General features: G+C 47.8%; 1 protein-coding gene across 1 annotated transcript in view; it reads left to right on the forward strand.

The window, feature by feature from the left end:
* LOC119110575 (diuretic hormone receptor) overlaps nucleotides 1-14,005 on the forward strand; it is a 64,139-nt gene that overhangs the window by 16,873 nt on the left and 33,261 nt on the right. Inside the window, exon 7 of the mRNA XM_037234450.1 lies at nucleotides 4,640-4,783. Coding sequence (XP_037090345.1) covers nucleotides 4,640-4,783 — 144 coding nt within the window. The remainder of the gene's footprint in view (nucleotides 1-4,639; nucleotides 4,784-14,005) is intronic.

A 14,005-nucleotide genomic window follows, 5' to 3' on the forward strand; every position in this document is an offset into this window, starting at 1 on the left:
CCTCTGCCTGTAGGCTTTCCCGGAATACTTTCCGAACGGCGCGGCGTAACTGCGCCAAATTTTGCATAACTGTAGACAATTGAATGGTGGATTGTCTGGCAGCGATAAATTAAATTTACGTTGGAAGGTCGCTAATCTATGGCAGGTCAAAGTCAGGCCATGGCTTCAGCGAAGGCAATTTCTAGGGAATGGTCCAATTTGATGCAACAACAGAGTGTTCGACAAAGTCATATATCTCTGAGATGCCTTCTTAGGCAACGCAACAATTAAATGAACAAATTGCATTGACCTAGGGTTACGTCTGACGAAGGCCAAACCAAGGTCAAAACCAACCTGTTTTATTACTTTAAGGCTTGCTGAATGGGGTACATTCTAGTGCTCAATCCGAATGTATTGATAACAGGAACTGCATTATACACCTATGGGTTTCTTAAAGGTCATAATAAGTCACTGACATAAAATGGCCCAGGTCAACAATTTGTTTCTTGGAACATACTGGCTAGCGTAATCTTTATCGCTTATGCAAATGCAAAACTCAGAGCTGTCTTGTATGATTTTAATCACCATGACCCTCAAAAGGCCAAACAAGGTCACTGACCCTAGATGAGCATGTGACCTTTTGCTTAGAACAGTTATCTAGGTGTAAGGGGCATCTTGGAGACCAACCTGGAATTTAACCTTGTTTGACCTTATTTGACCCAAAGGTCATGACCTAGGAACCTCAAACTTGGACCTAAGTGGTTTCATGTATGGGTCAATGCACTCTGTGAATTTGGTGTCTCTAGCTTTCTTAGTTCCTGAGATCTCAGGGTTGTCAAATTGACCCCCACCCGAGCGAAGGGTATCCAACCAGTGACCCGGTTGTGTATTAAGCGCTGTTGTCCAGTGCAGCGGGACACTTCTCTCCGTCATGTTTAGTTAAGCATGTACAACTTTTTCCAAGAGTATATAAGTGCTAACGGCTCGTTTCAATAAGACTTGCACGCTGATGTCCTTTGGAGATGAACTGAGAATCGCATATGTGCGTGTTAGGAGCATTCTTAAGGTTGTTTCCATGTGAATGAAACGGAAATGATGTTAGGATGCAAAGCAGGCTGTTCTTGCATCTCGAAAACACTACTACATGACCATGTTCCACCGAATACTCAAACGAAGGTGCATCTGTCTTTTTAAACCACAGGTATCCGGAAAGAGCAGATGTAAATCTGTGCCCAAGTGATTCCTTGATAGCTGCTGGATCAATGTCAGCTTTGTAAGACGTGCGGTAAATTGGAGCAATTGATTACCTGTAGACACCAATTGCATCGGACGGGGTAAGGATTTTCTCCTGAAATGAAATCGAATAAACTGAAATGAAACTGCATATTTGTCAACCTGATGCAGTCAGTTCAAACGGAATCTTGCTGATTTGATATGGGCTCGCTTTGATTATCTTCTGATCTGTCTGACCTGTAGATTCCGTGGGTTATTCGCTGGAAAGATCTACAGCCTGTCTCAATTTGGGATACAGCCGCGTAGTGATGCCGGTAACGGGTGCTCCTGAGTACACCATAAAGGCATTGGGGTCTGCAATTTGCCAATTGAGTTTCTATAAGGCTAGGTGAAGAGACGAAGGTCCAGAAATTTAGCAGTCAGCATCAGCAAATAATGCAGAGCAGCGAAAATTTTGCCGCCATTGCACGTTCTTTGTTCATTAAACGAAGCGTGGTCCAAAGGACGAAAGCAATGTTGTCTGGGCCAAATGTAAGTATGATCTCCGAGTGTACTCGTTTTGGTGGCTGATCGATGAGAACATCTGGGCAGCGCTGATTTGGTTACGGCGGCAGCTTGACGTCAGCCTCTGTCACGCCCCAAAACGGCGCTGCAGGGATTAGTGTAACAAAACGTTGGTGCTAACCGCTCTAAAAATGAAAAAATAGTAATAATACGGTGGGCAGCCGCCCCCCAAAGTATGCATATTCCAGCGAATAATGGGGAGAAACTAGCGTAGAAGCGACCGACGGGCAAACAAAGAATCAGGTGTAAATCAGAGGGGACATTGCGGTCTTCCACGTATATAAATCAAACTGACACATGAATGCTCCATTTTATTCAACACTCACACTTAAGTGTCTTTGCGCCAGCTAACGACAGCGCTGCTCCATGGAGCTGGGGCGGTGGGGGCAGTGGTCTGACGCCATGGAGTTGGGGCGGTGGGGGCAGTGGTCTGACACCATGGAGCTGGGGCGGTGGGGGCAGTGGTCTGACACCATGCAGACTGAGACCAGAATAGGGCTGGAGTTAGCCATGGAGCTGGGGCGGTGAGGGCAGTGGTCTGACACCACGCAGTCTGAGATCAGAATAGGGCTGGAGTTAGCCGCCATTTCATAACTTTTGTGGGTTTGAACCAGATTTACATAAGCTGTTTGTGCATGTTAGGGCAATGATAATGACATGCGGTATCATGGGTCCCGCGTTTGTATTTAATATTGATTACCTGCACATTGACTATCATCCAAAATTTTGAAATTGCTTGGAAGGTTTGTTAAACAAAAGTACTCACTTGTTTTGGCTATTACCATCACGCTTGTGATGGTAACACTAAATTGCGATGGTATTTCAACATCACATTACATTCACAGGCGACAGTGAGTGTGAGGGTGACAATGTTGAGCGCATTGGGATATAAAGACAATAGTGACGCTTCTAGAGCCTTCATATCGACAGGCGGGCCAGAGCTTGTGGTGATGTACCGGTATAGAAGCACGACTTACATCTATAGATGGGACACTGCCACGTCTGAAGTTGGATAAACGATATTTGCAGTGGTCTCTGTCCAGTATACTTACCATCAGTCAGAAGCAACCAGAAACAGCCACGCTAGAATCCATCACTGAATACATAAGTAACATAAGACATTTTGATGTCCTATTCCCTTGTGAAAGGCCAACTAGGTTTGTTTCCTTGCATGACCAAAACAGTTCAGATGTCCGTAATTTGTCCGGTACAAAATAACGAAAGACTCATGGGGCTATCACAATCTGCTTAACAACTATTTGGGAAAAAGTGACTGTGATCAGTTTAGGAAGTAATCAGCACGTGGCGGAACTCGTCCAAACAGTATATAATACCATTATGGGGTGCGGTACACGAACGCCATCCACCAGCTGCTGCGCGTAGAATGGGTTCTCTCTCTCTCTTAGGAGAGAGAGATAGCGAGAGAGAGAGAGAGGGAGAGAGAGAGAAAGAGAGAGAGAGAGAAGAGAGGAGAGAGAGAGAAGAGGAGAGAGAGAGAGAGCGAGAGAGAGAGAGCGGCAGCGAGAGAGAGGAGGAAGAGAGAGAGAAGGAGAGAGGAGAGAGAAGAGAGAGCTCTCCGAGAGGAGAGGAGATCGAGAGAATGAGGAGCTCGAGAGAAGAGAGCGAGAGAGATGAGAAGAGAGCGAAGAGCTCGAGATGAGAAGGAGCGCGAGAGAGCTCTCTTCTCTATCCTCCCTCTCTCTCTCTCTCTCTGCTCTCTTCTCTCTCTCTCTCTCTCTCTCTCTCTCTCTCTCTCTCTCTCATCTCTCTCTCTCTCTCTCTCATACCTCTCTCTCTCTCTCTCTACCTCTCTCTCTCTTCTCCTCCTCTCTCCTCTATCCCTCTTTCTCTCTCTCTCTTTTGACACATCGCGCATCTGAAGACAATGGCCTGCCGCCTCTATGCCACCGCACGACAGACGGCCAGCCTCCGGAACGTCATCGGTGTCGACGCCAAGGACGTTCGGGACGTCATGGGTGTTGACGTCATGGATATTTGGGACGTCATGGATGTTGACGTCATGGGTGTTGGCGTCATGGGTGTTTGGGACGTCGCGGGTGTTTTGGGGTTCGTGAGTCAGTCGACTTCCATGGGATACCGCGTGATTTCACCGCGGAGTGGTGCCAGTGAAACGCTGTGAGCATCGAGGATGTATGGCTTCGCTTATGTTACGGATTGTAGGGGTAGAGCAATACTCTGCCGAGTATCGCGTTCAGTTGGTATTTGCGCAATGCTCTGATGGTTCATGCGCAGCGTGGCAGGTAAAGCTTCACATTTGTGCTACCTGGTTAATCCTCAGAAGACTATTCGGGCCCTTCGACGCCTCGAGACTGCTGCTGAGCTCAGTTGAGACTTGCAGTAATGCATAGAGCCAGCAAAATGCGACGTGCACAACTCCCACAAATACACCAACATGCGTGATCGGAGGCCATGGGGTGCAAGCCTAATTCACAATTTATGCTTCAGGTGACTTTAATGCATGCCCTTGCTGTTTGAGCGACGACAATATTGCATAAGCTATCTGTGTATGGCCAGTACATTTGCACGTAATGGTGACATCGCATTCTTGATGGTTGTTACGTTCAGTGCCTGACCGCACTGGGGGGGTGCCTGTGGGTGACAAGGCTGCTGATCCTATTCGTCTTGTACAGAGGTGCTATCAGCCCATGCAGCGCACAAACAAGGATCTATAAAAAAATACGTCCAAGAATACCGCACACCATCATCCAACGGGCTCTCCGAGAACATAAAAACAAAGATCCGTGTCCCTGGTTTGACTTCAGCAGGCTTGTATTCTTCTCAGTGAGTTTGTTAAGTACGTGGCTCGGGCCTGCCGTCCAGCTTGACTTGTATTTGATTTCAGCTGGGTTATGAAGACAGCGGAGGTCAAGAGCCGATGCTTTCTCGGTGCCTCTGGCTGGCTGTTAGTTACTGGGACTGGCTATTTATGGTGCCGACGATCCTGGTCCTGAGCTTCAACTTCATCTTCCTCATCCGTATTATGTGGGTGAGTACAATGTGCCTTTGGTGTGCGCCGCGTGTACAGGGTGTGTTTTATGAATCCTGCCACAAGCCCGCACTGATCTTTTTGAGAACCGCTGACGTTGATAACTCACTGCACCTGGGATCGCTGCTCGAGATAATGTCAACGGATGCCAAGATGTAACTGAACGTTTCCCAGTTTCTGCCTCCTCACATGAGACGCATTCTCTGCCAGGCATCCCTCTCTCGATCTGTGGTGGTCAGAGTGGGCACGTCGTGGCATCCCGCTCCGATGGGGATGAGGATGGGGAGGGGGGGGGGCATGTCGTGACAGCCCGCACTTCGAGGGAGATGTCGTGACAGCTGCCGGTCTTTACGACCGCGGATCGGACGTCGGCGCGTCACCCAAGCGCCACGTCAGGGCTGTGGTACCCGGCGACCTCGCGGCCTGTCCTGCACCTGGCGCGCGCCGCTAGGTGACGCTGACGCTTATGTTTTCTACTGCTGTGGCGGTAGGCGCTGGCACGGCTATCGCTATGGCGCCTAATCAGCCAGGCGCGACTGATGTGTTACACTACGGCCAAAGTAATGATAACGGGAAGCACGTCGGTGTACGTTGGAAACAGACATTAACATTTCGTGACATTTGTTATCTGTAGGACGTCCTGCTTATCCTCTGAATAAAGGGCCTCCCATCGTGTGACCAGCTTAAAACGCCTCTCTCCACAGCCTACACGTGTCACATGGGATATCGATCATACGCCGTTCGGACTTTCCTCACCGGAACTTGTCGCCAATGTGTCGTTTTATTTTTCAAGCGTAGAGACTTATGAATATAAAGGTGTCGTCTCTGTAACTTAACGATGCACTCAGAGGTTCAGGCTATCATGTCTCATGTCTGGCAAGTCTCACGTGTCTCACCCTGGCAAGAAGGGTCTGAATGTGCAGCCTCCGTGATTTATATTGAAGGGAGCACGCGAGTACTTTTCACTCATCGTCAATCAGACGCGTCCAAGGTGGTCGACGATACCAGTTTTATCGAACTCCTGAACGCCCCAGAATTCATGGTTGAAGGAGTTGTTCGGACGGAAGAAAAGCCCTTGAGCTGCCCGCTCATCGATATGAAAGTAATGCTTTTCATTTGCTTTGCTTTCCCAAAAGGCGTGTGACGGCATGCTCGCAATACCCCAGTTAGACAAAACGCTTGTGCAGTACCTGGTATGGCACGTTGGAAATTTGCTCTACTTCTCTTGCCTAAACATTCACAAATAGAAGACGATTATCACGCGAATTCAGCTAAATGTCAGAGTTCGGAGATCTGCCGAAGTGCTGTGCCGAAACCCTGTTCGCGTAATTTTTATTCGAAAGTAATGCAAATTCATCAGCTTATGTTATCTTGATAGTGCTCCACTGGCACTCCCCAGTACTATTTTGGATGTTTCCAGACATAACTGGCACTTAAGTTTCTCCAGAGTGTGTTTATGAACTGTGCTCTACAGATTACTTGTCTCTTCGATTAATGTGAAGTGTGGAACTTCGGGTCATGAGTGTCAATCAGCATCCATTGCTGCTTGTGCGTTACTTGATTTTCTTTCGTAATATTTTTTTGTTAACCGTGCGTTAATAAGGGTATTTTGGCAGTTATGTTTGTACTTTTCGAACATGGGTTGCGGATCCAAGAAGGCCTTTCTGTAAGTTTTGAAATGAATGTGGGATATAGAAGACTGGCTGAACAAAATGAAGGTCCACCTTGAGTACTCATAACTGATTCGACAAAGTTGCGAAGGCGTTCCTGGATCCCGAAGATCTGAGAACAAAACAATGTACTCAAAGTCTCAGAAGATCAGGAATCCCGTAAGCTTCAAAAGACGCTGTGACATACGAGAAACGCTTACCCAGTTAAGAGACTTTAAGTCTGTCCCGAATCCGATAGCAAACCTTCCCGTTTGCCTGCTCGGTATATGAGAGCCTGCGCTTTTGATGCTACTTTGCACGGACAAGAGCGTTTGTACGGAATGCCTGTTTAAACAAGGCAGAGGCCTTTGGTGGGATTGACTGTATACAAGTGCTGTTTTGTTTGTTGCACATGCGGTGATGGCAATATGCGTCTTCGCACAACCCACTCTTCTTGTTAACGCCGTTCGCACACCATTGCAAACAAGCCTAGACCAAAACATGTGTGACAGCGTTCTGTTGACGATGTGCTTCAGCTTGTGAAGTTTGCTGCTGGAACTTAAATGGATTTTGTGATTTATGCCTGTTTTGTGGGCATAACTTTAAATGAAAGGGATCTTTCTATTAGCCTTGGCTCCAGAAACAGTAGCATGAGGTGTATACGCACTGGAGAGCTAAAGCATCGTCGGATGATCATGACATCCCTTCAGCTACCGCCCAATCGCCGCAAAAGAAAGCTCCGTTCCCGGATTAATTGCTACTCCAGGCATGGTGCAAGGCACTGATGTTGGAAGAGACATCATCACACGTTGCGCGGCACGCCTTTGTATCTTATATTTCCTCTGTGGTAGATATAATTTTTAATAGCTCTGTCGATAGCATTGCTTTGCTTTTTTTGCCTTGCTTGCCGGATGGTTTCCTCACTCAACTTACTAAACCGAGCTGTAGCGCATTTGCCTATGTGGAGACGAAGAGCAACATATTCCAAGCAGCCCTGGTCTTCGTCTGAGCAGACTCCACGCTAGGTGAACAGACGGTCAGCTCTGTTGACCCACGCACCCTTGGCACGCCTTTGAAGGCATTTAAGACTATAGTCGCATGAATTACTTGTTCGAATGGGGATAGAATCAGGGTCCCACCAGAAGAGTTTGCTGCGTGCATGGCGACCCACATCCCCCGTGGTGTCCGGAGTGGTGCATAATGTTGCTCCACTCCGCTAGCCAAATAGCAATGGGGATTTTAATAGGCCATACAAGGCAGCTTAGAACGACACGACTATCATCGTGGAGTAACACGAACGTCCTTTGGTGAAGTTTTCCCTCCCTGCCCAGGGAATGCGAAGTTGCAGTGCGAATCTAGCCCGCGCGGTGGTGGTCATCCAAAGGGCTGCTTCTGCCATCCACAGAACGCCCAGACTGGCGTTCTCACTACCGCACGGCCGGGGCAGCATTTTGTGTGGCACAGGAGTCCCTCCTCCCCCCCCCCCCCCCCCTCCACGCGTGTGGCAGCATGCACACCAGCAGCAGCGTGGCCACCAGGTCTTGCTGGTGTGACAGGCATAGGTTGTAAAAAAACATTTGTGATGAATTTTATGTACATAGATGAGACACCACTAATGACTTTATTCCTCGTACAATAACCAGGAGAATGGAAAAATAAATGTACTGATATTTCGGCCACACGCCTTTATCGAAACGAAGAGATGTAGCCGGAAAATCAATACATCTATCTCTCCACTCCCCTAGTTCTTCAACGAGGAATAAGGCTATTAGTTCTATATTATCTGTATGTGAACAGCAAGGTGGAACAGAAGGGAAGAAATTGAAAACAACTGCGTTAGCCAAACCAACCTGGAATGATTTCATTCCTGGCATCAACACGCGTGTATCACATCATGCGGGCCCGCAGTGTGCAGTGATGGGCGCCGGCCCCCTCCGGCAGGGGGTGGGGGCACCATCCTCTCCTTCCTAGCACTGATGCCCGGCTCCAGCTCGCAGATGTTCGTTTGCAGCGTAGCCTGGCTGTAACTCCTGTACTTAGTTGCTTGGATAATGAGGCGTGCGAATCGTGGGTTTAGGGGGTGCATGCACGTTTGGATGTTTTGAATAGGTGTGGGTTGATACGTTATGGTTTGCGTCGGGCGGATCTGACTTCCGATCCATGGAAGGAGATGCGCTGACTGCGACGCGCTGGGCGCAGCCTCCGCCACCCAGCGCGCCTCGGTGCCTCCCGCCCCCCCCCCCCCCCCCCCTCCCGCCCTCACCTCAGTGCACCCCGGTGCCCCTCCCCCCTCCCCCTCCGCCCCATGGGAGAGGGCCGGCGCCGGTTGCTGTGTATTGCGGTCGAATATGGTGTGGCGTGAAAGGTGTGCACATTAAAATGTGCATCCATGGTGTGGAAATAAATTCGATGAAAGTGGATGACGACGAAAGGATGTATATGAGATCAGCGAGTGTGTCGCCGGCCAGCGGAGGATAACCAAGGCACGGTGCTGCGTTGTGTGAGTACTAAAATTGATGGCGTTACTTTTCAACTGTACATCGTTTGGGCTCGATACATATCATTTTATCCTCGTGACCCATGGCTTGTTGTGACCTCGTATACTTTGATTGACCTTGGCTGGCAGTCAGTCACGCCAGGTGATAAATTGCTTCAAAATGGTTCGAACCGAGAAAGTGAACACCATGTATCCGGACGCGGAGGAAAATTGATCGTGCTGACCTTCATTGCTGACGTGGTAACTCAATGGACTGACCTTAAATGGAAAACAATAATTTATCGAGATTTTGTCAAATTCATCATCTGTCAGATGCGGACAATAAGGTGAGTTTGTTTCGCGCGGTTCAGAAGTTATTCCCGAAATTCGCAGTGGCTATCTTAAATCCATCGCAGGCGTGGATGAGCATGCGACAAGTTAGTTATTTCTAGCTACGTGAAACCGAACGGTGACCCAGCTGATTTAGGTTTTTCACACATGCACCAGAACACTCTACGTTTGATGGTCCTGAGTAGTTACGGTAGTAACACCAATAAGTAAAAGACTGAGCGTTTTCATTTCCTGCTCCATTATCAGGAAAACACGATCATGATTGTTTCTGAATGTTCTGAAAAATGAACTGTACACAGTACGTTTTTCTGGCTTGTCGCGCGCCCGAAGGAATCAGGGCTAGCTGGCGAAAAAGGCCATATTGCTCCATAGCGCAAAGACCTCACACGCTGGTGTTTTCAGCCGCGGAAACCGGACCAGGCTGTGTAGTTAGGGGGCCAACTAGGGGGGGGGGGGCAGATACCGGCCGAGTGTTGCCATATGCCGTGCCGTGGCGGCCGTAGCACAACCCGCAATGGCCGATCCTTACGGCTCTTTTGAAACTGTCTGAATGATGAGCGGACACAAAGCACGCCATCCAAAAGGTTGTCAGTCCGCTATTCGCGGTTGCGTTTATTGCAAACTTGTTGAGTGCTCGTAGCTTAGTTTGGGTTTCTGTTGACATTTAGAGCGGGTGCCAGCTGTTCTGCTCTGCTGTAATGGCGTTGTAAGCTGCACGGCCATGCTTCTTGCTGACGTCGTCTGCTACTGAAACATATGTGGCGTTCCAGTTGCGCGGTGTGTGATTGGGTTTCAGCCATCCGCTGGGACATTGGAGGTGGGCTGCTCAGCAATTGCTAGTGTTTTTCCTCTATTCCTTTCAACCCTCATGTCATACCGTTATCCAATTCTCACCACTCTTCCTACAAGCAGACATCTTACCTTCACATGCTCAGCTCCTGCACACAAATGCTCAAAACTGTCACTTAGGCTACATCCTGACATCGAAATGTGCTTAATAATCAGTGGGCTGGAAATCAACCCAGGACCACCAGCAACCAAAAACGTCACAATATCACATGTCAACATAAACGGCATCAAATCTCCAGGAGGCCTGGACGAGCTTGCTCTCTTCACCGCATATAACGATTGACATCTTGCTCCTGACTGAAACCAAACTTGACTCACAGGTCCATCCTAGCTTGTACAGTTTATACAACTACCACAACCCAGTGACAAAGCACAGGACTTGACATGGAGGGGGAGTAGCAGCATACTATAAATCAACACTCCCAGCAAAGAGACCACCTGCTCTCGAACTGGAAGAAGTTGAATGGGTTTGGTCCCTCACCAAAATCAAATCAGAAGTTATTGTGGTTTGCTGTGTCTATGTCCCACCCAATCTCTCTAGCAGTCAACTGATAGAGTTTTTAGATATCTTGTCAGACAGTGTTGGCATGGCACAAACATATAACCCGCATCGATATTGACATTAGGAGATTTTAATGCTGGTAATAACTATCTAACTAAAGCTCACTCTACCAAACACAGTGATATATTTCCATTTGAAGTCAGTCTGAAACACGCAGTTGAATCACTCGATCTGACGCAACTCATTGATCAGCCAACGCGCATTACACAAGACACAGCCAACTTACGAGACTTAATACTGACATCGAACACAAACATCATTGCAGGCGGTGGGGTTCTACCCCCCCCCCCCTTCCCTTCTCACTAACAGATCACATTCCTACCTTTGTCACTATCAAGGTTGCATCGCCACCCCTAAAGGCATCAACCAAACAAGTGTGAGACAACACAAACATGGATGCAGACAAACTTTCACAACTTCTGGTAAACACAGACTGGGACAGAGTACTTGATCATGACATAGACACAGCGACAAATACCTTTACGCAGACCATGCTCGCAGCAGCTGCTGACGTCATCCCAACAAATATAATCAGGATGAGAAACTGCGGCAAACCTTGGGTCAATGCTGCACTGAAGAGAGAGAGATGGAGAGAAGAGACAGACTTTTCAGACTTGCTCAGAGGTATATGACTGATGACCATTGGGACCACGGGCGACAACAAATAAATTTTACCACATGCATGAACAGAGGACTTAAGAACGACCACTCGCAGTAGCAAGTAAATAACCTCTTGCATGCAAAGCAAAACCCATACAAGTACCGTCGCATTCTTAAGCAAATTATAGGGCGGACACGAGCTGAGGCAGTGCCACCGCTCGTAGGACCTGATTCAACCTCATTGACAGAAGACTTATACAAAGATAATCTACTAGGTGACTTTTTTGCCAGACAATCGCAACTCGCAACTGACGGCCTACCTGTCCCCGAGACCGCGCTTGCAGATCCACCACCCACGTTAGATAGCATAACCACTACAGAGGATGAAGTACTAGCGCACTCAACACTCCCAATCCAAGCAAATCATGCGGTTTTGACAATCTTCCAGCAAAACGGTTAAAAATGACTGCCATATTGATAAATACTTCACTCACTAAACTATTCAACATGTCGCTAAGTCAAAGTATTTTTCCTTCCACCTGGAAGGAAGCAAAGGCTCATCCCATTTTCAAAAGCAAAGGGTCAAGCTCGGATCCTGCTAACTACTGACCAATCAGTTAACTTCCTTTTGTGTCAAAAAGTCTTGAAATAATTATCTTTCATAATATCTATCAACACCTAACTGAGAATGGGCTGCTCTCTGGGAAACAAAGTGGATACCGTCCAAAACATAGCACGCAAACTCAGCTGGTATATTTAATTAACAATCTTTATGCAGCTTTGAACAGAGGCAATGATTTTACAGCAATTTACCTGGACATTAGTAAATATTTTGACGAGATATGGTACAAGGACCTCCTACTCAAGTGCAAGAACTATTGTGGTTTGCCAGGAACTCTCCTAAATTTGCTCGAATTGTATTTCTCAGACCGTAAGCAGATAGTTAAGGTAGGCAACAATTTCAGCATGGCTAGGACCATACATGCTGGGTACCCACAAGGGTCTGTTCTGGGACCCCTCCTTGCGCTTATATATCTTAACGACCTAGCCGACAAGATTGATAATGACATATTGTTATTTGCCGACGATACTACGCTACACACGGCTCACTCGCACAACCCAGTTATCTTACAAGCGGCACTTCAACATGACTTACATATCATTCAAGAGTTCGACAAAGACTGGCTCATCACGTTCAACGCCACGAAAACAATTCAACAAACTTTCACCAACAGAAACACAGCCCACCGCAGTTGGCATTTGATGGCCAACGAATTCCTTACACTACAAGCCACAAACACCTTAGCCTGACGATTTCTACTGATTTCCACTTTCGTCAGCAAGTTAATGACACCATCTCCAAAATCAGTACAGCCCTTGGACCTCTCTACCCACTACCGCGACTTCTGACTCGACATATTCTCAGAGACATATATACGACTTACATTCTTCCTTTTGTGACGTCATATACAACGGAATTTTTACAACCAGCGACTCCCTTAGACTTGACAGATTACAGTACAGAGCAGCAAGAGTAATCACCGGTGCACTCTACAGAACACACACTCACGCACTGGTGGACAATTTGGGATGGAACACTCTCAAATCACGAAGAAACATGCACAAACTGACACTGCTCCACAACCTCACACATAACCAACATCTACTGCCAACAAACGTCACTGCACTTCTACCTGACACACGAGCACTTGCAACAGGACGCCCACCACGCAACGCAATGACACTCACATTACCACCGAACAGAACCTCAACATACCAAAAATCCTATATTCCATCAACTACGAGAAGATGGAACCAGCTCCCGCTTGAGACGTCATCCCTCCAGTCTTCTCGTTCCTTCAAACGGGAAATATACCAGCGCTGCGGTGTGGCCGCGCCGCCAGTGTATCACAGCTTTGGGTCCAGGCATGGTAACATCCTAAATACTAAGCTGAGATTGGGAATGTCAGACCTGAATGCCCACCTGTTCGAAATTCAAAATCCAACTACACCTAGTCCCTCTTGCTGATGTGGCTATGCATATGAAGACCCTAAGCACTTTGTACTGAACTGTCCTCGCTGTCATGAAATCCGAATTTCAGTGCTACGTGAAACAGATCGTGTCATTCCAAACTTTTCTGAGTTCACTCACAACGAGCAACTTAGTATCTATCTCACAGGTAACGGTTTACAGGATCGCAATGGGCAGCACATAGCAAAATTTTTCCAAACATTTATTTTTCAGACCAAACGATTCGCCTAAAAACTTCCAGCGGGCACGGGCAGCAGACGGGCTACTGGGTGGCGTTGCCGGGCCGGGCGTCCGCCGCCGGCCCGAGACGGCTATATGTGTAGACTGGAGCGGCGGCGGGTGCCTGGCCCGTGTCGGCTTACGGATCGGGCAGGTGGACGGTGTGTCCTGGGTTCCCTGGCGGCGATGACCATATCTTGCTATTGTTAGGAGAGGCGCTCAGATTTAAGCGTTCCGCTTATGCGCCAATCCACTCTTTATATCATGTACCGCTTAATGTCCATGATCGAAAATAAACATCAAATCAAATCAAATCAAATCGCTGGTGTTCTTCCGTAACGTCCGTATTATATGGCTCCCGACGATAGACCTAATTTTTTAAACCGCCAACTCGCCAACATCTGACCAACAAAAACCTGTGGACTTTTGGCCGGGTTGTGGGTCAGGCTAGGCGGGCTTTTGCGGGTCAAAAACAAAATCCGTG

This window comes from Pollicipes pollicipes, unplaced genomic scaffold, assembly GCF_011947565.3.
Source record: "Pollicipes pollicipes isolate AB1234 unplaced genomic scaffold, Ppol_2.1 Scaffold_7231;HRSCAF=8579_pilon_pilon_pilon, whole genome shotgun sequence".
NCBI classification, from domain to species: domain Eukaryota; kingdom Metazoa; phylum Arthropoda; class Thecostraca; order Pollicipedomorpha; family Pollicipedidae; genus Pollicipes; species Pollicipes pollicipes.